This window comes from Accipiter gentilis, chromosome 8 (assembly GCF_929443795.1).
Source record: "Accipiter gentilis chromosome 8, bAccGen1.1, whole genome shotgun sequence".
NCBI classification, from domain to species: Eukaryota; Metazoa; Chordata; class Aves; order Accipitriformes; family Accipitridae; genus Astur; species Astur gentilis.
The window spans coordinates 36333391-36359521 of record NC_064887.1 but is presented as its reverse complement, the minus strand read 5'-3'; the positions used below and the strand labels follow the sequence as shown (position 1 = coordinate 36359521).

The 26131-nt window shown below is 39.5% G+C and overlaps 1 protein-coding gene across 3 annotated transcripts in view; it reads right to left on the bottom strand.

The window, feature by feature from the left end:
* The window catches only part of DNM3 (dynamin 3), a 186905-nt gene that overhangs the window by 152811 nt on the left and 7963 nt on the right, over positions 1-26131 (bottom strand). For 2 of the 3 annotated variants that reach the window (XM_049809312.1, XM_049809311.1), the window contains exons 2-3: positions 15905-15978; positions 2151-2300 (exon numbers count right to left, since the gene is read on the bottom strand). In XM_049809312.1, the coding sequence (XP_049665269.1) occupies positions 2151-2300; positions 15905-15978 (224 nt within the window). Of the gene's footprint in view, positions 1-2150; positions 2301-14529; positions 14595-15904; positions 15979-26131 lie in introns of those variants that run through there. The other variant, XM_049809313.1, reaches the window with a different exon arrangement.

Genomic DNA, 26131 nt, shown 5'->3' with positions numbered 1-26131 from the left:
AGGAACAGGGCACAGAGGCCGAGCCACACCAAGCCAGCAGCTGCGCAGTTCCCTGTTCTGCTAGGCTGAGTGGGGCAGCTCACCACATATGGCCAGAGGTCACGCAAAGTTTATTTGAGGAAGGGGCCATGAGCCCGAGGGACCCTTCGCAACCGCAACCACCACCACCACCCCCAACAGCACCTGCACACAAGAGTGAGGGTTATACAAGTCCTTATGGGTGGTGTGCAGAAGACGAGGAGGGGTGTGAGAAAAGGTGAGAACTGGACTATAACAGACGCAGACATGAGGAGCCCCTCGCGTGCCTGCCCTCCGGAACTGGGCCTGTAGGCTGAGTGAAACCAGGACCAGTGAAATCTTTCTCTTTTCTTTCCTTCTCTCTGTCTGTCTCTCCTTTTCCATAATCCCTACACCTCATCCCTTTAGACATAAAACCGTTGACCAAGTCTGAGACTAGGAGTGGATCCAGCTGCCCCAGGCTCTCCCCTGAGAAGCAGTCTAGAAAGCAAGGGGGTCCATTCTGAACCTCGTGACTCAACGGGAGGGCTCTCCTTATTCCCCAAATTGACATACATGGTTACCATGGGTTACATGGATTACTGAGGTAGTTTGATGCCAATTCCTGCCGAGAGAAACCACACCACCTGTTGTTACACCTTCCAAGTCCAGGCTGCTTCTGCCATAAATAAAATGTTTAACTGATCACTTGGAGTCATTTCACCTTTATTTAGCTCAAGGGAATTCCAAACTGACCACGACCCCTCCCTGGTCTGTCCAGCACAGGTTGTGACAACCATGTTTTCATGTTTTCTCCAGTTAAGAAATTCCCAAAAAAGTCAATAGCTAGCCTAACTTACCTAGCAAAACTGTTGTTAAGCAGTTTTGGGGTATGTTGCTGGTTTGTTTTTTTGTTGCGGGTTTTTTTGTTTGTTTTTTTTTTTTTTTTTTTACTCTGTAACTTCTTAAGTAAGAAACATGAAAAAATTTATGCATTAAGAAAACCTGTTTTGCTCTGGCATGATTTCCCCAGTACAGGCCACAATGCCAACTAGAAGCATCCTAGCTTGTTCAGCCAGTACTGGGGTAACAGGGTATCCTTTAGACAAATGAGAAAAATGCGATTCCTAGAAACGAAACGCCAGGAGTATATTTGGGGTCTGGCTAATACAGACAACAGTTGCTGAATTAAAAGACTGATCTTAATAAAAGAAATTAAGAGCATTAGGTGGGAAATTTTCACTTTCACCAGGAGTCAGCAAGTTCAACAAACACGCTTTGAGGCAGGGCATTTAGCTCAACTCTTCTCCAGTTGGCTATGTCACATCTGTATGGCAGAGAAGGTCTCAGGGATGTACATTTAGAGCCAAGGCTGCTCATGGTATACCAAATGGAAGTTCAGCATCTCTTTCATTACCACTCCTCTTATTTTAATCTTTCTGTCCTTTGATTCACAATGAAGATATCAGATGAGGTGGTTAGAAAAATAAAGCACTTCAGCCAAACATACCACTTTTCTCCCATACCCGAGACAGATTCAATGCAAAACATTTTCTCTAGATTGCCTTCATTAAATTGGGCAGATGGTAACCAGAAGAACTAAGTTTGATCTGTACTGGGGGTCTACAACAGAAAGCAGCTTCAAACACCATTATTGTCTAAATATATTTTTAGTGGCAGCAAACAATAAACATCCAATAGGGCAGGGAGACATACTGACTTTCTAGATCACTGATGAGGGAATCCATGTGGTGGGTGGCCAAAAGAAGTTTTGCCACTAAGACTCCCATCTCCTATTATTTATCTTTACTAGTGAGCTACTATCTAACAGTGTATGTACTGGAGGAGAGACTCATTTCATCCTAATGCCGAGTGAGTATTTTTAAATCACGAGAATATTAAATGGGACAGAGTCTGCATTCTGCCCAGCTCTAGTGGCAACACCTCTCCACTGTAGAATGGTTTCATAACACAGGAGAAGTTGAGGATTCTTCCAAAACATATCCATTTTTGGTTCAACTCAGTCTCAGAAGTTTTTTCATGCCAGAAGACTTCTGACTGAGCAATGAGAACACATACAAAAGGAGATAGCTAGACAGACAGAGCTACATAATATGCTACATGACAGAAATCTGAAGAATGATTTTACCTACCATGTGGAGAATATATTCTTAAATTGATAGGAATTGAAGAAATGCCTTTGTTCACTCCTGTTATTCTATCTGTTTCTACTTCAATTTCCTGACGAACTTCATCAAAATCAGTAAACTTCCTCCCTTTGCAGTGTAGAAATTCAGCATACTCTGTGAAAAAAATATCAACAGCAACTCTGTATTTCACAGGCTTATAGATTTGGACACCCGCTTTCAAGCACCTAGTATTCTTCAGATGTGTATGCACAAAAGCATGTCATCATGGATATCAGGAAAGCATTATATTCAAGCACATGCTGTAGATATGATTGCACAGATGAAAACCAGCCTACAACAAGAAAGGGTTAGTTAAAAAGTCAAGTTGACTGATATGATTTACTGCTTTTATCTTTAGCATGTCATCTTCTGGAACAACCTGAAAGATTCAGACAGATACCATTTACATCAGTAGAATAAGGAAAAGATTGCAAATCAGATTCTGATTTTGCAACTGATTACATTGGCCTGTAATACCTCACTAAACTGAAGAAAAGCAATTCATGTTCTGTGTCATGACAGATTATTAGCTTTCCCCCCTCCCCCCCCCCAAAAAAAACTAGCAGCCCGTGTTATGCATTGTTTTGGGGTTGTGGCAGGGTTTTGGTAGCAGGGGAGGGGCTGCAGGGGTGGCTCCTGTGAGATGCTACTAGAAGCTGCCCTGGCTCCAGGTCAGACCCACATCTCGCCAAGGCTGAGCCCATCAGCAATGGTGGTAGCACCTCTGGGATAACATATTTAAGAAGGGAAACCTGCAGCAGGTGAGGAGATTGGAATGTGAGAGAAACCCCTCTGCAGGTACCGAGGCCAGTGAAGAAGGAGGGGGAGGAGGTGCACTGGAGGAGGTTGATGCCCCTGCAGCCCATGGTGAGAGAGCAGGCTGTCCCCCTGCAGCCCATGAAGGTGAGCAGGGGAGCAGATGTCCACCTGCAGCCTGTGGAGTAACCCATGCCAGAGCAGGGGGATGCCCCCAGAGATGGCCATGACTCTATGGGAAAGCCTGCGCTGGAGCAGTCTGTACCTGAAGCAGTGCAGCCCGTGGGAAGGACCCACGCTGGAGCAGGGGAAGAGTGAGGAGTCCTCCCCTTGAAGAGGAAGGAGCGGCAGAGACAATGTGTGATGAACTGAACACAACCTCCATTCCTTGTCCCCCTGTGCCACTGCGGGGGAGGCGGTGTGTCACTACTATTGTAATAATCACACTTTGGAGCAAACTAGCGAACCATCCTACAAGGGACCATCCACCTATGCTTTGTAGAATTTTGTTTATCCAATTCTTTTCAGCACTTTCTCACAATTCTTTGGTCCCTTTTGCCACCTCCCTGATTTGGTCAATTTGTTTATTAAGATCTTCAGTCACATTGGGAATATGGACACAACAATGTTCCTTATTCAATTTGAGATATCCACATAGTCCCTTTTCTTGGGACTACATCTTGTTTCTCTACAATTAAATTTTGACATTGACATCCAATTCGCAGTGCTTTTTCCATCCCTGTTATGTTTTTCAAAACTCCCGTATGAGAGCAGTTGAACACTTGAGTACAATTCCATTCAGGGGCATATTCTCCATCCTTGGGATTCATGATAATCTATCTCATCATACTGATTGCTAGTATTTATAAATTGTCCTGTCCATTCAAAACACCACAGACTAAGGTTCATCTTTTGACCATATGTCTCAGGCCGGTTATCTTCCATTGGGCTTCTCCAATTTGTCGGATCCTTGGGTGTTGGTCAGTTAACCTTTGGAGTAGCTCAAACTCTCCTGTCCCAGGTCCTCCAGTTTATGCAAAACAGGAAGATAAACCTGTCTCAATCGCTACCTGGAATATATATCTTGTTCCATATGAGGTAGCAAGTTGCATTTGCTTTTAAGCTTTTGCTTAAGTTTACCAGTGGCAGCTCTTTCAATGCAAGAATTCCCCATTCTCCTGCATTTTTGCTGGAATGTGGAATTGGTATCTGAAATTCATGAACCGCAGTATCCAGGCCCAAAGTTGTCCTTAATTGCAGATACCTGTTAAGAGAAGAGAGAACCTTCCCTAGAGAAACCACATACTCTTTAAGATACTGTTTCCCTATTAATTCTATAGATCCTGGCTCATGTAATCTCCAGGTATATAATCTTTTCTTACCTCTCCTAAGGGGGGCCTTTTCTGAATTTTAGTATTATTCTTTAAACAAACTTCACATTTCTGTACAATCCTTTCAGCTACTAACAACATATTAATTCTCACAGCATATTGTCTGGTTGCCTCAAGCAAAGCTTCGACTTCCATGTGTATACTTTTATGCATTCTTTCCATTAGCTCCTTTATTATCGGACAGGCAATGGTTCCACTTCTATTTCCTTCTCCAAAGTCACAACAGCATACCTGGCCTTCTGTTCCCCTTTATTTACAAAGCTACTTCTGTCAGTGAATAGCTCCCAATCAGTATGTTGTAAAGGGGAGTCCTTTAAATCTAGACAGCTAGAATATATTTGTTCGATGGTCTGTAAACAATCATGTGTTAATCCTTCTTCTTCTGGAGAGGGCAACAATGACACTGGATTTAAAGTATTAGATATTTTCATTACCACATCCTCTTGTTCAAGCAATATTGCTTGATACTGTACCATCCTGCTTGGAGACAGCCAATGATGTCCTTTTTGTTTCAAAACAGCTATAACTGCATGTGGCACTGTGAGAGACTGAAAGAGTTAATGTCTCAAACACTGTGGTGGGGCAAGTTCTGCTTAAAGACAAAGCCTGCACAGCAAGGAACCAAGGGCAAAAGCCCATCAGCTCAGACATCAGCAAGAGGAGGGGGAGGGCTTGCTGGAGGGTGCGCAGCTCCCTGTTCTGATCTGATTTTCACGAATTGAGCACACCTACTGAGGTTTTCAGTCCATACTTATGAACTATAGCTAAAGCACCATGCCTATCTAATACATATGTTCCACCTAACTATTGCATATTCATTATTTTGACCAAGCATGACGCTGTTCTCTTGAGCGATCATCCCAGAGTCGTCTGCACCTGCGGGGGTCTCTGGTGGTACTGGGTGGTCGTTTGGGGAATACCTCTACTCCTTTTTTTCCTTTGATGGGCACTCGTCATCTGAGAACACCAGGGGCTTTGTTTCTCTTGCCAACCCCTCGTTTCTCAATGCGGAAGGAGGATGTATGTCCTTAATTAGCAAGTCTATGACTCTGAAATGTCCGTTATCTGGTGCCTTGACTATTATCCAAACACTCCTTAAGCATCCTCTATTATAAGCAAAATCTTAAAGTAGATAAGCTTCACCTTTAGTACACTAAGCAGTCGTTGAATAGCAAGCATATCGCACTCCTCATGTTTTAGTTTTGTTTTTTCCTTTAAGGTATCCCCACCTTCTCATTTGTTAATCAGTCTTTCAAAGGCTTGAGGCAACAGGTAGAGAAAACAGGGAGTGGAGTTGAGCCGGGAATGAGGGTGGGACAGGGGCAAGGGGTTCTAAGATTTTATTTTATTTCTCATTATCCTTGTTTTGATTTGGTTGGTAACCAATTTTGTTTTTTCCCCAAGTTGAGCCTGTCTTTTGCCCGTGACCATAAGTGGTGAGTGATCCCTCTCTGTCCTTGTCTCAACCCACGAGTGTTTCTTTATATTTTCTCCTCCCCATCACAACGGGGGTGGGGGAGAGGAAGAAGCTGCTTCGCAGTGCTTTGTTGCCGGCTGGGCTTAAACCACAACACACATGATTTTAACAAAGGAGTTCTGTACATTTTCAAAAATTCATAATGAAAATAAGCAGTTAAAAACATGGTAATGGTAATGTTTTTAACACAACTCCTCATTTCCTAAAAACTTTTTGTAGTCTAGATCCAAACCATGCTTAAGAAGTTTGTAAAAACTTTTATAGATACAACTGTGATTTTGCTGAAGTGGGAGAACACAATTCCTAAGTCTTCAATATCATACAACTTGCCCTCTTACCTCAAAAGGGCATCAACCAGGAATCAGGGATAGATACAGCCTAATTTGTTAGACTCAAACTTGACACTAGGTCCCTGTTTCGACATTTGAATCCAAATACTAATTATTGTAACCTTCTGGATTTACTGCCCTAGAGGTGCATAACCAAAAACACATCTCAGGATTTTAAAACTGGGGTTTCTTCCTCAATACAGAACACACAAGTTTATCTCATACAGCAAGGCTGTAATCAGAAATGATGACATAAATGGTAACCACAGACACAAGCTCACATCCTGTCCCCACAGGGTCTAAGCAGTAGGACTGGAGAAAGGCTGATCAGTCCTGTATGTTCCAGTTCACTTCATCCTGCAATCAAGGCCTGATCTCAAAGTTCCACTTAGATGTTTCTTCCCCAGGAAAATGCTTCTTGGTCAAAAGCCCTCAAACACCAGGGCAAAGAGCTTGCTTGGTACTCAAAGAAAGAACAGCAGCTCAGGAGACCTGATCTGAGAATATAGATTAATAGAGGGCCTTATGCATCGGTACTGAAGTCTGTTTCCCAAAAGTCACTTTATTACTATTGCTGACAGAGCTGTTATAAAAAAAAAAATTAAAAATAGTTGAAACCATAACAACAGTTAAAGCAAATTGACAGCCAATAAACGAGAGAGAGGAAGGGAAAACAATAAATACCGACTTCTCTATGCTACAATACCATCATCCTTCCAGATTCAAAGTGCAAGGGACAGGGAAACCCTCCCTTGTTAAGACAAAAATAATACATCTCTTATTTTAAAAACAAGAGAGCACCTAACAAAAGCCTCCATCTCACTTTTGACAACTTAAGATTTCCAGAACATCTTGTATTCCTTTTTAGCTCTAGAAGCAAAATGACAATGAATGGGGGGTTTGTATGTTTCATGGCCAACTGTTAATTAAAAAAAAACCAAGGAATATTAAAATATTTCAAAGTTAAAGGTATTATGATGCACAAAATTAAATACCTCAGTTGCTCAAGCAATGCTCCACCATTTGAGCCTTCACGTTTGTAACACTTGCCATCTCAAAGTTAGAAAATAGCTACCTACTGAAAAAAAAGAGCTGACAAGTGGTTTTAATTTTGTTCCCAGTTCTTCATGCACTGCTCCTGGCATAAAATAAAATGTATTCTTCTCAGTTACCTTTTTTTTTCCCAATGGTTCATCAGATTTTCTCAGAAACATATTTCAAAATTAAATAATTAATACTTGGTGCCCAGTTGTAATCAGTTAACTGATAATCAAGGAAGCTTTTCTCTTCATTTCACTTATCACTCAGTAACAGAGTCTCTGTCTGACAGGGCCTCAAGGTAATTCAAATGAAAATGTTTGCTACTTTTTAGCTGTGTTAATATTTATCAAGAGCTCATTCCTCCTGGTGACATCTGCGGTCCCACTAGTTCTGGAGGAATAGACTTTACAATGGTTCATAACCTGTGGTGCCATGCGCAGACTACAGAATAAGAATCTAAATGAACAAGCAGCGCCTTGTCCTGCTCCTCTCGCCTGTCCTTGGCAATCATCGAATTCTGACTCAGTTAACACTGGAACCAGAGACATAAAACTAATGAAACAATTTAATGTTTTCTCCATGAATATCACCTATAAACTTCTCAAAACTAATAATGCAAGCTATTTGCTTGCATTACTACCAATAATGCGTTATTTGGTAATATATATCATCAGTAGACTATTTTTATTAGTTACTAGTATCACTAGATAGAATTAACTGTAGATGTTCTTCTCTATACTTCTATCAGTAAAATTAAATCCCTCTCTGTTGCTTAACAGCTTTTGCCCAAAGTGAGAACAATTAGAGGAAAATTCTTCGCAGAGAAAGTCAGTAAGTCTCTGCTTCCTTGCTCTGCTGAAATATCTTTCTAGCCCGAAGGAGGCCAGTCATTTGCATGGTAGGAATAGATTTATTATCTAGGTAAGTGATAATATCTTCACAGAACATAAGTTTCCTCATTTCTGTTCATCTAGCCATGAGCCATGGCTAAATTAAGGGGGGGGGAGGGGAAGAAAAAAGGTAATTTTTGCTGGAGGGACTTGGATAGCAGGTACCCGTAATAGACTGACAGCAAGACAAATCACAGATTTACCCCTAATTTTGCAATCCAGCAATAAAGCACCGCTGAGTTCTACTGTAAGTCACTCCTCACACAGGCATTAAAACTGTGTGTGACTTAGCACTGATCTATTTGGCATTTTGGGTCTACAGCTGTTTTGTAAAGATACAGTCTTCTCCCCCCCGCCTTTTTTTTTTTTTTTCCCCCCCTAAAAAACTCCAAACGGCAGTAGCCATGCGATTACAGGAGATTTGGGGTGAAAAGTTATTCAACATCCTGCTTTTAGATTTTATTTGTATCTTAAACAAGAAAGCTATACCTACTTGAAAGTACAGCATCATGGGTCTCTTATCTAAGTCCCACAAGAATCAGCAAACTTGAAAACTATTAATTTCTTCGTGTTGCCTTTCATGTGGCGTTTAAAGGGCTGCAGGCAGGTATTTGAGGATCTTTGAGGATCCTAAATATTATTTAGTATTTATTTTCCACAGGGCAAATGTGACAACACAAGCAGGTAATCCAACATGCCTCAGTTCACATGGTCTTGATGCCAGCCGCAACACCAAACAGCTAGCAGCTTTGGGAAGTTCAGCAGCAGGGCCGCTGCAGGGCCGTCCCCCGGCGTGACGCTCACTGCTACCAAGTGGCCACCTTCTGTCCCAAAGGCATGCCAACCTCGCTTCCCTCTTCCTCCTTTAGCTCCTGTTACACTGAAGCCATACAGAGGGCAGGTGGGTCACACAGGTGATGTTTGTAAACCCCTTCCCACAAGGCTTCAATGATCCCTGAGCCCCAGGCCTGGGCATCATGGTTTGCCTTGCAAAGAAAAAAATCACATGGGTAAAAACTCGTGGTGGGGGAGGAAACTAGCATGGGAAACACTCACATGAAGGGAAAAATGATGTGGAGGAAAAACTCATGACGGGGAGCAGGGGGAAACTCACGTAGGGGATAAACTCACATGGGTGGGAATTGCAGTGGGAGAGAAATCACAGAGGGGGAAATTCACGTGGGAAAAACATTCATGTGAGGGAAAAAAATCATGTGGAAGAAAAAAACTCACAATGGGAGTTGGGGGGGGGAACTTGTAGGGGGGAAGGGGGAATGGGGGGGTGGGGGGGCCGCTTGTGCTTGAACATTTATCCCTATGGGTGGGGGAGGAGGGGCCCAAGGTGGGCAATTGACAGACAGGGGCTACATCCAGGATACACCCAGCTACACCCAGGATAATCCACAGCAGGTAACTCACTTGGGATAACCCACCACAGATAATCCACTCTGGATAACCTACCCACATGGGATAATCCTCATCAGATAAGCCCCAGCAATGGGTGGGGTTTTTTTGCTTTTTCCATAGTATAAAGATTGGGGGGTTTTGCTTTTTCTAAAATTTTCAATTTGGGTTTTTTTTCAGCACTCTTCCACAACAATAACAAAAAATTATTTTTGGTTTTGTGCATGAAAATGGGGATTTTGCTTTCCAGCTGCACAAATCCAGGCAGACTTGACTTTTCTGGGAACCTCAAATTGGTTTGGTTTTTTTCCCTATTGCAGACCCAGAATCAGGGGTTTGGGGGTATTTTTGTGCCATGGTGGTAGCTCCTGCTCTGTGTGCATGGCCCCACAGGGGAAAGTCCCTGTTGGGGGGAAATTGGCCCCAAACTGGGATGGGAAAAGGGGGAAAAGGGGGAAGGGACAGCTTTTGAAACCACTTTTATATCTGCAAGCAGGGCAGGGGTGTCGAGTTTTTAAAGCCTTTCTATAAATAGGGTTTCTTTGCATTTTAAAAACCTTATATATCACAGATATTTGCACTTACGTATCTATTTACACATAGATATATTTAGGGAATATGTATGGTTTACCTGTATTATCTATTTCCACTTATAATATAGAATATCTGTTTAGACTTCTTATCTCTATTTACACTTTTCTATATTTACATTTATTGTATAGAATGATGCCTTTAGCCAGACTGCACATGCTGTAATGCAATCTTCAGTTTTCAGCTTTCATACACAGAAAAATACTAGGAAAACATTTTATTTACATTTTTGTGGGAATGGACACAAGCCAGACAAGAAAAAGTGATCTTGCCTAATGCCTAGTTTTCAGACATGTATTTTTCTGTATAAAGCTGAAGTTAAGAGAAAGAACAATTAGATAAAAAAAAAATTAAAACGTTGTCTTTGCATGTAGAATACTTTACCTAGAATGAAAAAGCTACCACAGCAGATTTCTCTTTGGTGCATCCAACCACAAGTGTCATGGTAAGTGATTATTTATTTCTTCAATTTTTATTAAATTAGATAAATCATACAAACAAGTGTTCTGGGATAACATATTTGAAAATGCTTCTCATTATTCCTGTAAGGTATTTCTCTCTCTGCTTTTATGATTCAATCTAGCACAATGTTATATTGTTATTAACAGTAAATAGCCATTGTTGTTGTCAAACCATTTAAATTACATACACACTTGAGGTATTTCATAAATCTGTCTCTAAAAGAAATATGCAAGATAATTTAAAAAGCCTTACTGTACCCAAGACATCTACCACATCTTTATTTAAAAGCCTGCTGCCCTGTAATAAAAAAAGACAGATATGATGGGGTTTTTTCCCTTAATGAATTTCTGTTGTCTGCTATTCACCTCAAGTACTTTGCAGATGGTTAGTTAATAACTAATTACAGATTTCTTTTTCCTAAAAGTGAACTTTGACTGATTTTTCTGTCACGTTTCTTTATTATCTTGTCCTTGAAGACCTCCAAATGCCTTCCTGCTGATGAAGTCTCTAAGATCTTTTGTATTAGCTGAAATAACCAATCTAAATTCTTTTTATAAATTTCTCATCTTCTGTTAGAGGATTGTTTTTGCCACCAGATGGCAATAAAAGATGGGTATGTTTAAAGAGTAGTCTCACAACAGAAGATACTTGCATTAAAGCTCAGCAACTTCAATAGAAGAGAACATCTGCAAGACTTCAGAAAAAAATCAGAATGTCTTTTGAACCTCATGCTGATTTACTTTCCACTTGGTGTTCTAATTCACGGAACTGAAACAAATGTGGATATTGTCTATATGACTCATTCATCTGAAAATGTCCACCTCAATAATGATTTTCAAAATCTCTTAATCTGCTACTTCTTTAGCAGAGACCAAAGCGCGACCATGAAGAAAATCTGAAATTCCTCTAAACACAGTCATCAAAATGAGGAAAATAACCCTCCTAGAGCCAAGATATTGTAACATGTAAATAACAAAACCCAGGATTTATATAGCAGGTGAAGTGTTTTTAACAAACAGAAGACCTACAACAAAGGCTTCACCCAAAAGCTAAGTACATTTTTTGTTGTCACTGCTGTTTAAAAAACATACTATCCAGTCTCAAGAAATCTAGATAATTATTTCACTTCCACAGGCAGGAGAAAGCACAGCAAGAGGAAGAACAGATTGCCTAAGGTTATACATCAGGTGTGGCAACAGGGGGAAAAAAAAGGAAAAAAAGGAAAAAAACCCCACCTCTCAAGACCTTCTCAGGCATTTCAAGTCATTACTTTCCCAAAGCTTACTCAGCAGCACCATTTAAAAGTATCTATTAACTCCTATAAAACACATTTAATCTTACTGATCCGTTAGATCAAAGAATCACAATGCTAGGAAGCATACTGAAAGTTGTGAAACAAAAATTTGGAATGTTTAAGAAATAGGCTTTAATGAATAAATAATAAATAAACTAGGAGAATACATAATGCATTCCCCCTCCTGAAAAGGAATCATGGGTAAGAAAGTGAGAGACCAGCACTGTCCACTCATTGTTAACTGCTGAAATACCACAACGGTTTAGCATTTAAAACAAATGCTGTCTGGTGAGAAAGAACAAGCTCCCTGTATCTTACACAGCAGCCAAATACTGAAAGAACCAGCATGTCTTTTGCCTGAATTTAGGCATCAGACTCTCAGAAAATAAACAGCCTTCACATCCAACTTCTCACCCAGGAAGAGAGCAGGTGCAATTCCTCCCACATACATCCTCTGAATGGCTAAGCTAATTTATCACAGCTGTCTTGCCTGCCTTGTAGAACCTGAAGTTCACCATCAGACAGCCTCCCAGCTAACAGCACCCTGTCCACACCTGTGCCTTCTAAAAACTCACTGAATTGCATCTTCCCAGATGGGACTATTTTCTCCAAGAACATTCTCTACTCTGAGGTCCTTCGGAGACTAGCAACAACAAAAGCACAAGAGACTTGTTAGACCTGACACTAGATATTCCCAAGGCTGGGGAATTGCCCAGGGCCAAATGCAGTGACCAGAGAGAAGAGTATCAAGCTGCACTTGGATTACTTAGCATGCTTGATGTCAGATGGGAACTTTTTTCCAGTTGTGACTTTTGGGTGGGAAACAAAGCTACTTTACCAGAATTTAGGCCTGTTTATTGCAGAACAAAGACTGCATGCTTATTTGGTTCTATTCTCTCTTCCAGCAAGACATCATATATGCCATTTTTCTTCAGGAGAAGAGGAGGAACTGAACCAAAAACATGAGATGAAGAATAAGAATGAAAAATTGTGACCTACAAGACTGCCAACGAACTACTTTGGGACAAGTAATGAGTACCATCAGCCTCTCACTGCAAGAAGAAAGCCACCTCGGAGCCTCAAAGTATTTACAAGATGGAGATTTTTTTTTTTCCCCCTCTCTCCTCTAGCCAGTACAGTAATTTACTGAATACAGGCCACATTTACAATTTTATGTGGAATGCAGCTGGGCAGTCCCAAATGAGACTCAAAATAGGATAGTCAAGAACAAGTCAGAGTCCTTCAGAGGACTGTAAACTATTTTTAACATCCATATTTTGGTTTATTCTATGCTACTAGGTATTTCTCACATTATCAAACTCCAAGGAAAACAGTCACAACTACTAAAGACTACTTGTCAGTTGCAATATTTAATTAAAACCTTTGTCTTTGCCTCCAAGATTTCAGCAGAGTACAGTATTTGCATGGATGTGGAAGTGCAAATGGCGTAAAGCCATTCAGGAATTGTACTGTTCCCATCAAAATATGTTAGTGATTAAAGGAGGTCAACAGGTCACTACAAAACAGCTTTGTACTAATTACACATAATTTTTAAAGAAAGAGGAAGCAAACAAAATTTAAAAAAAATAATATTCCACATCTCATGAGATCAATCCCTTACTATTGAATTATTTCATGTTACCCCTTGCATATTCACAGCGGTAACAGCTCTTTACCCAGATGTGTCAGATGTTGGAGGGCCCCTGATAACTCCTCACAACAAAATCCTGCTGCACCCTTCCATGACATGTCCAACCCTAAAAACGAGTGGCCAAAGTTTCCTCTTACTTGGGTGTGCACAAATGCTTCATCTGCCAATCTTCTTCCCTTAGTGCAGTGACTCAAAATTAAATGAAGCTTTAACCTCCTCTGTCAATCAAATTCACATTCCAAAAAGATTCTGAGCCAGTTCCAAAACGTTGCTAAAATATCTTGCAGTCATCTCTGCATGCCTATACAGAAAGTGCCCCCTCCCTCGCAAGGAATACTATAAGGTTAAGAATAATTACTTTCAAAAGAGCCAAGAAAGATCCTAGGATTAGAGATCAGTTAAGCTTGCTACAGCAGCAAGAACCTGATACAGTCCTCTAATTACTTTCTATAACATTTTAGATAATTATGGACTTGATAAAAATCACTCCAGCATCTGCTTCCTGTAAAAGAACACTGTGCTTCTCTAAACAGTTTATTTTCTTTTTTTAACATTAGTTCACAAAGATAAAGGTGGCTTAAAAGATAAAGCTATTTGGAATTTCACCACCAAAAACAACAGCAGCTGAACAAAGTTTAAAGAAAGTAACAAAATAATTAAAGCTTGCATTTTAAAGGTCTTGGCATCTAATCCCAAACAAGAAATACACAGGATTTCCTAAAGGGAGAAATATGTCTTGACATCCAGTAAACACAAAATTAGGCTCAAGCTCAGTTCTTCAGAATTTTTGAAGTTTTTGCTGTGTTACTAAGTTATAATGAAGAACTATTTTTCAGCAGAGAAAGTACCCAGAGGCCTGTCTAAAGCTAGTAATACTATGTGAACATATTAATGGGGAAAATACCAGGAAGAGAGAAGCCCTTTCATTGCCCCCTTAACCCAAGGACAATGATGATTTACAAAATAGGGCAATACAGACTAGTAGGGGTAAGTTTAGGATGGATGTCTAAGAATCAGTATTTAACCACTTGAGGTTAGAGTGTAAGAGTTTACTTACTAATTCGTATGTCCCAGCAGTTTAGTCATTTTGTTAGGAATGCCAGCACAGAGCTTGATTCTTTTCTTTCTTCTGCTCTTACATGGTGCTGGGAAAATTAGATGAAGATTCTCCATAGCTAGGCCTTATTGATGCATTTCTGCATGCTCTGTCAGAGATCAAAAGCCAGATATGCAGAAATGGCAAGAGGTCATATCTCCAACTAAAACAAACTTCATCTTTTATTATAAATATATATATAAAGCACTACAAGCATATTACACACTTGAAAGCCCTAAAGTTTCTAAGCTGAGAACACAGAAATACTGGATTCTGCAGTTTTTCCTTTCTCTTCCACAGTATAAACACCATGGAAAATTTCACAGAGGCCTTGAAAGTATGAATGTGCTTTAAAAGCAGTAATTCAGAAAAAAAACCTGGAGCCTAGGCAGACTGAAGTCTACCTTTCTGCTGAACAACAAAAGGACCTTTTAGGAAAAACATGCACACAAAAACTTAATTACACCTCACATGTAGGGACAGACTAAAGTTCTATCTGCATATTCAATTTTGTTTCTTCCCCAGTTTCATCACATTCCATAATTTAAAGAGCACTTTTTATTTTTAAATGCTGTTTCAGGTGTTATTTCATTTCTTTTTACTATTTTAAGTAGAAGTCAATAGTAATCCAGTGATTTTGTTGCTTACATTGGTTTAGAAGCAACAACAAAGAAATTTGAACAATGGAAAACCATAGCTGCTTTTATATATGCTAGGAAACTAAGCTACACAACAGCAGATTAAGTGCCCCTTGGAAGAGTACAAAGTGGTTAATTCTGATGAAAGATCTTAATACACCACATAGCTCAGTGGTATAAAAATACTGTATTATTTTTTTTGACCAGACAAATACACAGAAGCCTCATTCTCCCTCAGTCTACCTTCTGCTCTATTTAGTGCAGTGAGCCCAACCAAAAAAGACAAGTCACAATAACAAGCTGTGTGGAATCAAATCTGTGTGCACTGGAGCAAGAGTTAAAGGTAGAAGTACAGCAATTTTGGTGTGTTAACTAATACAACTGTAAAGTTCATCAAGAAACAAATAAATCAAAGCTAATTTCTAAAACACTTTGTATGTAATACTGTTTCTCCACTGCTTCAAGTCTGATCTAGGATTAAATTTACTATGTACTCTAGGATTTGGATTTTACTGTTTTCCCAGATAGGACAATGAAATTAGTTGGTCCTGGGCATAGTTTTGAGGCAGCGGGCCTTTGTTCCAGACTGCCTAGTTGCACCTTTCTTCACACTGTTTAAGTTTCCCTAGAAATTTTTTTCCTGCTGAAGTATGTCAGCACTTTGTCTAGCAATTGAAGCAAAAAGAGAAAGAGGTTACCTGTTTTGGCAGTGATGAGTTGCAGGACCAATGGTCGTCTTGTTACAATTCCAGAACCTCGTGGAAGAAAATCCCTAGAAACATAAAAAAAAAAAAATAGTTACTACCCAGAAAGCACTGTCCAGCTACATAAGATATTGGACTAAGTTGGAACCTCCTCTATACCTTCAGCTGTGATGAAAATGGAAAGTTGGTGGGGACGGATTTACATCAAACACTAGTATAAAGCAGGGCTGTTAATTTTGTTTTGAGATAGCAGTAGGTCATTAGACAAATACATATTAAAACTAAAGTACTGTCTCGAAGGCATTACCAATTCTCTTTCTTCATGACCACCACATATAACATTTCAAAACTCACCTTGCATAGTAAGAGTACCTGAAGCTATGCCCACATTTGTTGGGCTCTCTAAATATGTGTCCTCACCCTATACTTGATTTGAAGAGGATTTGGGCATATGAGCACACACACTCTCACTCACCACATCAAAGCTCTGGCCAAACCAAATTGCCAGCATGTTATCAATTAATATGTATAATATGATTGAAATAACCAGGGAACTGCTAAAGTCCTCTGTACAGCCCCCATCAGTTAATATTTAAAAATAGGGAAACAATAACTAGACATGATTTAGGGTTTAGGAACTAACTATTAGACAACGGGGCTTTATGTTTATGTCAGAAAAGGTAATGGACTGTGGTCTGGTCAATAAACCTTGAAGAACTGCTTGGAACTGCCAAGACAGAGTAAGAAGTAGGTAAAAGGTAATTCCTACAGGGGCAGATTGCGACCACCGACTCATTGACCAGCTACTCACATGATACTACCTACTCAAAAGAAGACAATGAAAGAAGGCAGAGTCTGTGCGCTAATTTACATGAAAGGCAAAGAAGAAATAACCAATCATTATGAGAAATAATAATGAATATGTATTACTTAAGCATATAAATGTGGGAATTTTTGAGACAAAGGTGCGCTGTCTTGAGACAGGCACCCATTCATGCGCATCAATTAAATTAATTTGAAAATACCTCAACTCTGTGTGTTATTGGCTTGCACACTGGGTAAACGAACCCCATTTGTGGGACAACAAGCACTCTGCACCTCCTCTTTCACACACTTCTTCCAGTTCAAATCCTCAAATAACTTTTACAGCAACACATCTGCCCAGAAATTTTTAAATAAAAGCTGAACCCTGCAACTACTCTAGGACAGCAGGAAGGAGCATCCTTGGACCAGAAAGCAAGCAATGAGGCAAAGACAGCAACTCTGTTGTATCATTATGCACCCCCATGATTCTTTCCATGCATCCAAGGACAGAGGGATCCCTATGCCAACTGAAACCCTAGAAAAACTTTGAACCAATGTTGCAAATATTCTGGTAAAGAAATCAAAATTTAATCACATAAAAGAGTTTGGTTTGATTAAGTAGAAAATTATGAAGCATAGGTATAGGAGTGTTAAGTTTGAAATGTAGTCATAGGAATTTAGGAACTTTAGAAAACGTACTATGTGTAACCGTAAGAATTCAATTATTGTCTAAAATCAGTTAACCACAGAAACTTTGACAAAGATTTGTTGATTTGTAGTGTTTTGTTTTAGGAAACTAAGGAAACCATTCTGGACACCAGTTTGCTGCTTGGAAACCCTTTACCCTTCCCACCTCGATCTAATTATCGAGGATTCCAAATCAGTAGAGTTAAGTGAGATTAACCAATGATTGTTTTAACATAAGAATATTAATAAGATGGTGTGACTGAAGGACCAATTATTAGAAAGGTTACATTTAAGAACAGACATTGTATGCATTTTTATGTAAATTAATATAGATGATGGTGAGAATTGTACTGCGCAGAATCCCCTAAGAGAGGTCAAGAAGTGGACAAGTGAGGAAGACTATGGAAGACCACCAGAGGGCTTCTGAAGACCACCAGAGACCTTCACCGCACCTGTGTGAAGAGACATTTACATATGCTAATGATTTATCTGGAAGTTAATGATTATGTATAATATTTTTCAGAAATTTAGTGAATATGTATAACAGGTGTGTATTTAACCTGCACAGTTAGACCAGACAGGTGCACACGATAGGTGGAGTGATCCCCCACGTGCCCAGCACTGCAGTTAAGGAGTGCCTGCTTCTTAACTTCTCATTGCTGTTAAGGAGTTTTATTCCAGATTTTGGCAACACTAATTGTTAGTTGCAAAACCAACGTTCAGAACCCAAAGCAAAATAAACTTTTTTTCCCAGTGTCTTCCCAGTTGCCATACCTATTTAAACTCTTATAAACCTTGAGATAAGGTTCAGTAAGGGGCTTTGAAGAGTGCTCCCTTCAAATAAGCATCTTCAGAGGAATAAAATTCACAGGTAAACAAACACACAGTTTCACGATCAGCTTAAACTCATCAAAATCCCCTCCTTCTTCCTGCCTTCGCAGGGATACTGAATCACCTTTTTGCCTGCCTTAGCAGCATTGCTAACTCACCTCTCTGGCTCAAGTGAAAAGCAATGCAGCAAATGGTTAGTGCATGAATTTTCAGCCAAATTGCAGAGCTGATCTGGGTGACCGTGTTGTCACATGTGCACCAATACAAAGGGTGAGGCAGGAATGTGCAGCGTGTTCGGGAGGGGTGGGGAGAAGGACAAAAGAGTCAAAGGAAGAAAGATACAGCCCTGCCAGCCCTTTAGACAGAACAGCTTAGATGGGTCTGCTCAAGCCACTTGAGAAACCACATCTTACCTACAATCATTGCCTATCTTCATACTGACCTTCCTTGTGCTACTTAACGGATGCCTGATTTTATCAGTTCCTTTAAGGCAGCACACAAACCTACAAGGTTTAAAACAAGCTTAAAGGGTACATCTATGAAAAATAAAACACACAACTATTTCATCAAATTTCAGGATATTACTTGTGCAAATCAGAGCGTATCAGGCCTGAAGAGTCCCAGGTCAAGACAGGCTCAGGAATGCAACAACAGTGAACCTCTTTCCACAAGTGCCAACAAGGTAACTAAGCTTTGGCAGCCTGTAGAAGAGAAATAAGGCAACTCTATGCATGATACAAGCTCTGAAGATTTCCTTCCCAACCTAACAGCTAGACATAAAATAAATAAATAATAAAAATCACATAAGCAAGCAGCTCTAAGGCTCTGAGGAACAAGACTGGCTGTCAGCTATGCCCCACCATTTTAGAACTCCCCAGCATTTTGAATGAAACAATGTTAATTTCTAGATAAAATAAAAGTCTCACTTTCTCAATACCTGTTAATGTGTGCTTACAGTGTGATTGGTTACTCTGCAAGCTAAAGTACACCATAAAAGGAGAGGCTGTGCTAACAGAAGCCTGCTCATTAACTTCTATACTCAAATACAGATCTACAGGCAAAAGTACAATTAATTAGGAATTTAAGTAATCTCTAAAACAAAGAGAACGCAAAAACATCATGCAAACTGATTTATATCTGCTGCAATGTTTTACAACACTTGAGACAGCAAAAGGATACAAGAACTAGCTGAAAGAGACGCTAAAACCCTTCAAAAGGTCTATGACAGATTCAGCACCTACCAATGGAGAGAAACCTATGTCTCAGTGAGTGCCATCTAGTGATATCTTCTCGTGGGAAGGAGGAGAAAATTTTAATAGAAACATACTCATTTCTCTGTATGCACTGAAATGACAGTAGCCCAGAACGTAGAAAACGCCTACTGAGATGACAGTTTCATACTCTGATTTTCAAACATTTCAGATGTTATTTAAAAAAATAATATTTTTTTCCATTAAGAAGCTAAAAGCAATTGCCATTCAAAACAAACATCACACAAAACAAACTAGGGTTCTCTACAGCACCACATGAGGCAGTAAAATCCTTCTCCAGGGAGTCAAAGGCTGAAAAGGCTTATTGATTTTCTGATCCAGACTAAGCACATTCAGAGATAAAGAACACCACATTAATCCAACTCCTAGTTATACAACACTGACCTTCCCTCAACAGCAAAATTAGAAAGAAATGTACGACAACAATTTTCCTTCAGAACATTCTCTTAACATGTCCAAAATAGATAGCATTTGATAACGTTCTCTAACAAATTGAACAATTGTCGAAAACCTCATCGTCTGTTCAAGCAAGCATCAGCAGAGAGAGGCTCCTGCTGGGTGAGAGGGCAACCTGTGTTGATCACATAACCAGCTAAACAGCGTGCAGCAGCAGGACATAGAGCTACTGCTTCAGATGTGCAGTTTGAAGAGGAAAAAAAACCAGAAAGAATAACGATAAAAAGGTGTTAATGGGGAGAGTTCAGGAAAAAACTTCTCCCCATTAACAGCCAAATGTGTATTTTACTCCTATGAAAGAAACATCGACCTCTAATAAATCTGCCCTCGCAGAGACAGGGATTTTTTAATTTTTTTTTTAAGCATTTGAAATTTCGGCTTCAGCCACAAGGCAATGGCATCTGTGCACTTTCTCTGCGCAGCCCAAATCAGATGTTACAAATAAATACCCAAACTCTACTTCTAGAAAAAGGCAGATCTTTAAACACACACAGAAGTGTAAGTCAAATCTGAGACATAACTTGCACTTTTTTAAGGAAAAGCGACACAGTACCACATTATAAATAAAATGTTTCTCAAAGAAGAAAAAAAAAAAAAAAAGAGAAAAAAGCTTCAGCAGCAAGAAATATGATAGGACTGAACATAGACAAGTTGCAAAGGTTCCTTCTGACCAAAAGAATGTCCTGGTGGCACACTTAACATTCTTCTTTAAAGGACAGGCCTGAGATAGTTGCTCTTCCAAAACTTCTGGTCAGTACGTACAGATATGTTTAGTGAGAGCTGGAGGAAAAAATCACATCAGAATTGAAGCAGCTGCAAAGAAATCCATCTAGAAAAAAGGACATGCCTGAGAATTTGTGCACAAAGACACCGACAAGGGAGAGAAAAGGCTGTCTTCATAGTGGGGGGAGTGAGCTTGTGAGAGTACCTGTGTGCACAACTGCAATACCACTTAACAATAACATGGTGCAGGAAACCAGAATAAAACACACTGTGCAAGAATAAAGCTGGGAATGAAACATATGCTCCTTTAAAAGACATGCATCCTACATTAAGAACCAAACTATTTTTACATCTTTATTCTCAGAGCATTTTCAGCAAAAGGTACACCACTGACCACAGCTATACTGGCTCAGCAGCAAAGCTGCTGTGACATGACAGTTTGGAGACCAGCAGCAAAGCCTGTCCAGTGTTGCCTAGCCAGTACCGAATATATCAAATGCAAGCAAGATGCAAGCAGCCAGGTATTTTAGAACATTATTTCAGTAACTCTTCAATCTTAAAATGCACTCATCTGCTAGAATATCATTAAATATTTTCAAGAGCAAAATATTTTCAGGGCCAAATAATTTTTACCCTAAAAGCTATAAAATTACTCATGTCTTACTGCACAACATAAACCGTACTGTCTTCAGTCTCTAACAGTGCTCACTTTCAGTATCAGAGATCTGGACAAATATATCTACTAAAACATTTGTTTAATGTGTAAAGGTAACAGATACTAGTTTGAATTTGACTTGCTAAAACCCAGGTCTCAAAAACTGATGTCACAGGATGGTGAAACAAGTTACCAGTGGCCATACCAACACCTTAGCAGTTTAAAACAACAAGACAGTTAGGGGTCTGATCTTTGCTACAGTAGTAAAGAGAAAAAAAAAAAGGAAGAAAAGGACATTCATGTCTCTGCATGTTGTCCTTCCTTTGTCATACCACCCTCTCTGACTGATGGTCAGAAAGCAAACAAGCTGAAAAAGTAATTAGACAACTCATTAATGGGAAGAGTCCCATGGAAGAGATCGGAACACCCTTTCAAATTTCAGAAAGGGCAGAAACCATAGTGAAATGCTGAAAAGCAAACTAGACAGGGTCTCCTTCAGTGAGGTTGTCTCATTATAATGCAGGGCTATAGCTGACAAAGAAAAGAACACATATCAAACAAACAAAATATAAACATGATGCGTTCCAAGGGAATTTCCAGGTAGGGGAAGAGTTTTCATTCAGGAGCTCTCTATCACACTATCAGTATTTATTATGTTTAAAAAAAAAAGAAAGAAGAAGAGAGAGACAAAACAGAAGCATCCCCAGTTTGTGGGAGGAGCAATAATGCACCATCACTTAACTCTTAATCATGGTTTCAAAAGAGTAACTTAAATCTGCTTTACTTTGCCCGTATGATACGAGAAATGTTCTGCACTTTGATCAGTTACATGGTCAGTATTATATAGGATAAATGGTGATTAATTCACATTAATACCAATATAATGAATTCAAACAAACCATAGGAGGAATCCAGGAAATCAAATAATGGAAGAAAATGTCAATAATTACATAGTAACTGCATTAATTAAGAGCTAGGAACAAGTAAAACTGATAGTGATGAATTGTCAAAAAAAAAAAATTATAAGTCCCTCCAAAGAAAAAGCCTCTGCATTTTTCACAAGGGGTATAAACTTTGTCCTGAGAAAGGGCGCAGGACAAGAGCCATAATTCTCTTACAGAAGAGCACAAATGACCCATCTAAACCTAATTCATTTTGCCAAACAGCTTTGGTAATATTACTTATAAAAGTTTTTCAACTAACCCAAAGACCATCCCAAGAGCCTAACCCTCCCCCAAATGCAGAAAGGCCATGTTCCAAGAGCAGCTAATATGAACAAGTAGCATTCCACACAGGCCTTTATTCCCAAGATCTGCCAAGGACTGCAACGCAGCTTCAATTGCAATAGGAAGCAATTATACCCAAAGTCAACAGTTTTCCTGGGCCTTTTTCCAACACAGTGTTTATTGTTTTGTACAACTCCAGCCTGGCACACTAGGAGCACTTGTAGTCTTTGTGGCTCATACTAACTGCTGAATGGCCATATCTTGTGCAAAAGAACACAGTTTCACAGTGAACACCTACACACATCTATGCAGCCAAGCATCTCCCAGTTCTGTGGCAAATGTACTACAAAAGGCTTTCATTTCTCTTGCATTTATCATATTTAACCTCAAACTGCTACAAAAGAACAAAACAGGGAGAAGCATGGTCCAGTGTAAGCCTACAGAAGAGAGACATTAATAATTTCTAACTTCTTTCCTCAGGTTCACTTTCTAAAACCCATAAACCAAAAGCAGTTAATTTATAACTAAAGAACTCTTAATGCTAAAAATACATATCTGAAGACCTATTTTGGTAGACATGTTCTTCCTATCTTGCTTGCTTTTGCTCCTGTGCTCACCAACACCACAGAAGACCCTGCAGTAGATCCTTCACGCATTTTTGTTCATTACAAAGCAAGGTACGTCCAAGCGACGGGAACTGTACTTTGCAGAGACTTTCTTAGGAATTAAATTCATAATGTTGAGTGAAGTACTTTCTAAGAGGAGGTTTGTCATCACTGACACTAGACATCACTGTATTCATTCTTCCTTAGTGGCTTTGGAAGCACAATTCCTCTACCCTCCAAATGACAGTACAAAGATAACCCTGGGACACATTTTCAAGAAGTCACAAAAGCTTTAATACATTACTTCTGTTGCACTTTGATGTTCTCAACCATGTATCATCTTTTTTTTTTTTTCAGTAATACAGTAGTATACATCACTTTCTACATCACACTGATATTTGGCTATATATGCTTTTCTTCATTAGCTCAAAGTACAGAGACCAATTCTTATTATCAGTCACCACTTAATCCCTCACCTACTTCCATTAGTTACAGAAGAGTAAATGCTTTTTGTTTTGGCACAATGTCTGTCAATCAAGAGTCTCCCACAGCTTTGTTCAATGGCTGAAAAATCTCAGCCTAACATAATGGGACTTGCATGAAGATGTGCAAACTAATTAATCTTCTTTATTGAAGACCAATGATACCTATCTTAATTAGGCCTACTAGGCAAGCTAAATGCATTAAGAGGCTGTGGATTTTAGTGATCTCAGATATATTAGCTCCTAAAGCTCAATACCAGTCTTTCCAGGGTTTTCTTGTAAACCACACAGCATAAATGCTAGCATCCTTATCATGACACTTTAGGTCAAGTTCTCCAATGAAGTTTGGTCTCAGTTTGCAGTAACATTCCTTCACGGTAAATCTTCCTTCAACTGAGAGATCATTTTAATTACTCTGCTGAATCAAAACAGGAGTAGTAACTACACATTGCAGCCCATGCAGTTTGGGCATGTCTTTAGGGGTGAGAAACTGAGTTTCCAGACACCCTAGGGCTGTTAACTATCTCTTCCTTTCAAGCAGAGTGGGTAAACTTGGTTTCTTTGAAAAGACATTTTCCAACCCAGCAGTGTCCTTTGTCACCATTGCTGAACTACCGGAACTGAACAGCCAAAGCAGGGACCCCCCCAGTTATCCTATCCATCACTTTCAGGTAAGCACACAAGTTGAATAAAGAATAATAAATTAAAAAAAAAAAAAATCTTGACATTCTTACACAGCACTACAACATAGCAGCCTAAAATGTCTCTTTGGTCTCCCTTCCCCAACTCCTTTATGGAGTTGAAACCAACTATACAAAAATCCACAGGGGAATGGTAGAAAAAATCCACCCAAACAGACCTAACCATGGGAACATGGTAAGCCTTGACTCTAAAGATGAAAAATAAGGTATCTTTGCAAAGCCCTTTAAGAACTTCAAATAAGACAACAAGAGATTTCAGTCATACAAGCTGAGCACCTCCATAACAACTAAGTTCAGAGACAATGCTTAGGCACCACTAAGGCAAGAAAGCCAAGCTTGAGATTTCCTCTTCATGCAGAAGGCTGGAGACAGAACAGGCTTAAAAACCACTGTCATTATACTTCTCTCGTATCTGGAAGATGCTTTCTTTAAGTAGCAGAAACATTTCTGCTCAACAAGCAGCCAGAAAGTACTCCGTCTCCCCCATTAAAATACACATTATAGGGCTGTGAGAAAATCGGTGCCAAAAAATTACTCTAGTCCCAGTGGTGAAGTCTTCCATTAAACATGACTGGAGTCAACAGGTTCTCCAAAGTAGGGGACATTTGAACAGAAGTCTAAGAAGGCACAGACCATTATTAGTACCCCAGATCTAATGTCGTATTTCGACAGCAGTGAGTACCTCACAGTGCATTTCTGCACAGAAAAAGGCAAGCCTGCTCACTGAGGCAAGGAAAGAAAATGTACTTCTTAGTATTAAAAAAAACCCAAACTTTTACGTGATAAAAAGTTTTAAAGTCTCAATAATGTTTATAGGCCTGAAAACTTGCCATACACAGCTGTGAAAATTTGCCAGGAAAAACCACAAAAGTGGTAAGATGAACAGTGCTCTGTTTGCAGTGATTATGCTCAGGCTGTAGGCTTGCTGTATTAACAGATCGGGAAGCTGCCAATGTGCAATCTCGTCGGCAAGCCACTGTATGCACGATGCATCTGTCCTCCCTGGCAGGCATCCAAAACTTCGCTGCATCATCCTAATTCTATTTGTGAAAATGCCCTTTTTCCTCTTTCTCTTTTAAGATTTTACAAAAGCTTCTGCTATTTCCTGCCCAATGGTAGTCTCCATCAATTCCAAGCTGGGGGTGGGAGGGGAAGAAACTACAAAACACAAAAAAAAACCCCAACAATTCTCAGAATTTTTGTCTTGAAAAGAATAAAGCAGGCTTTGCAGGACAACTGTATTCTCCCTAATCAGATATGTTTGGTCTCAGGAAAGGACTAATTTGCATAGGATGTTGGTGCATAAAAGCCCATCCATTCTCAGGATGAATACTAATGCAGCAAGATTTTGTATCTCAATACAAGAAATGAACAACAAAAATACTTTATTCACTTCAAATTGTTGTCAGTGCTCTAAATAGAAGTTGGCTTTTTTATCACTTACAGCTGCCAAATACTATGAACAATTTTTCTTTAGAAGAGATTTGAGTAAAACATTTTCCTTTATAATATATAAACAGGAAAAAAAATCTGATTGCAAGGATCAGAAAGAAAACAGCATGTCCCCAACACTGCAGGCATATCAGCTACACGAAGCTAACTACTAAGTAATTCCTTGCATTTAGCAAATAATTCACCTCTGGATACTTTGTCATGACAAAACTTTTAGATATTGCAAATTTCAGTGCTGTCATCAAAAACCCAGCCAAAATAAGCTCCTGCCCTTCTTCCCAAATCACAATGTCCTGAACTCAGATCCATCAATACAGACTTTTTAAAC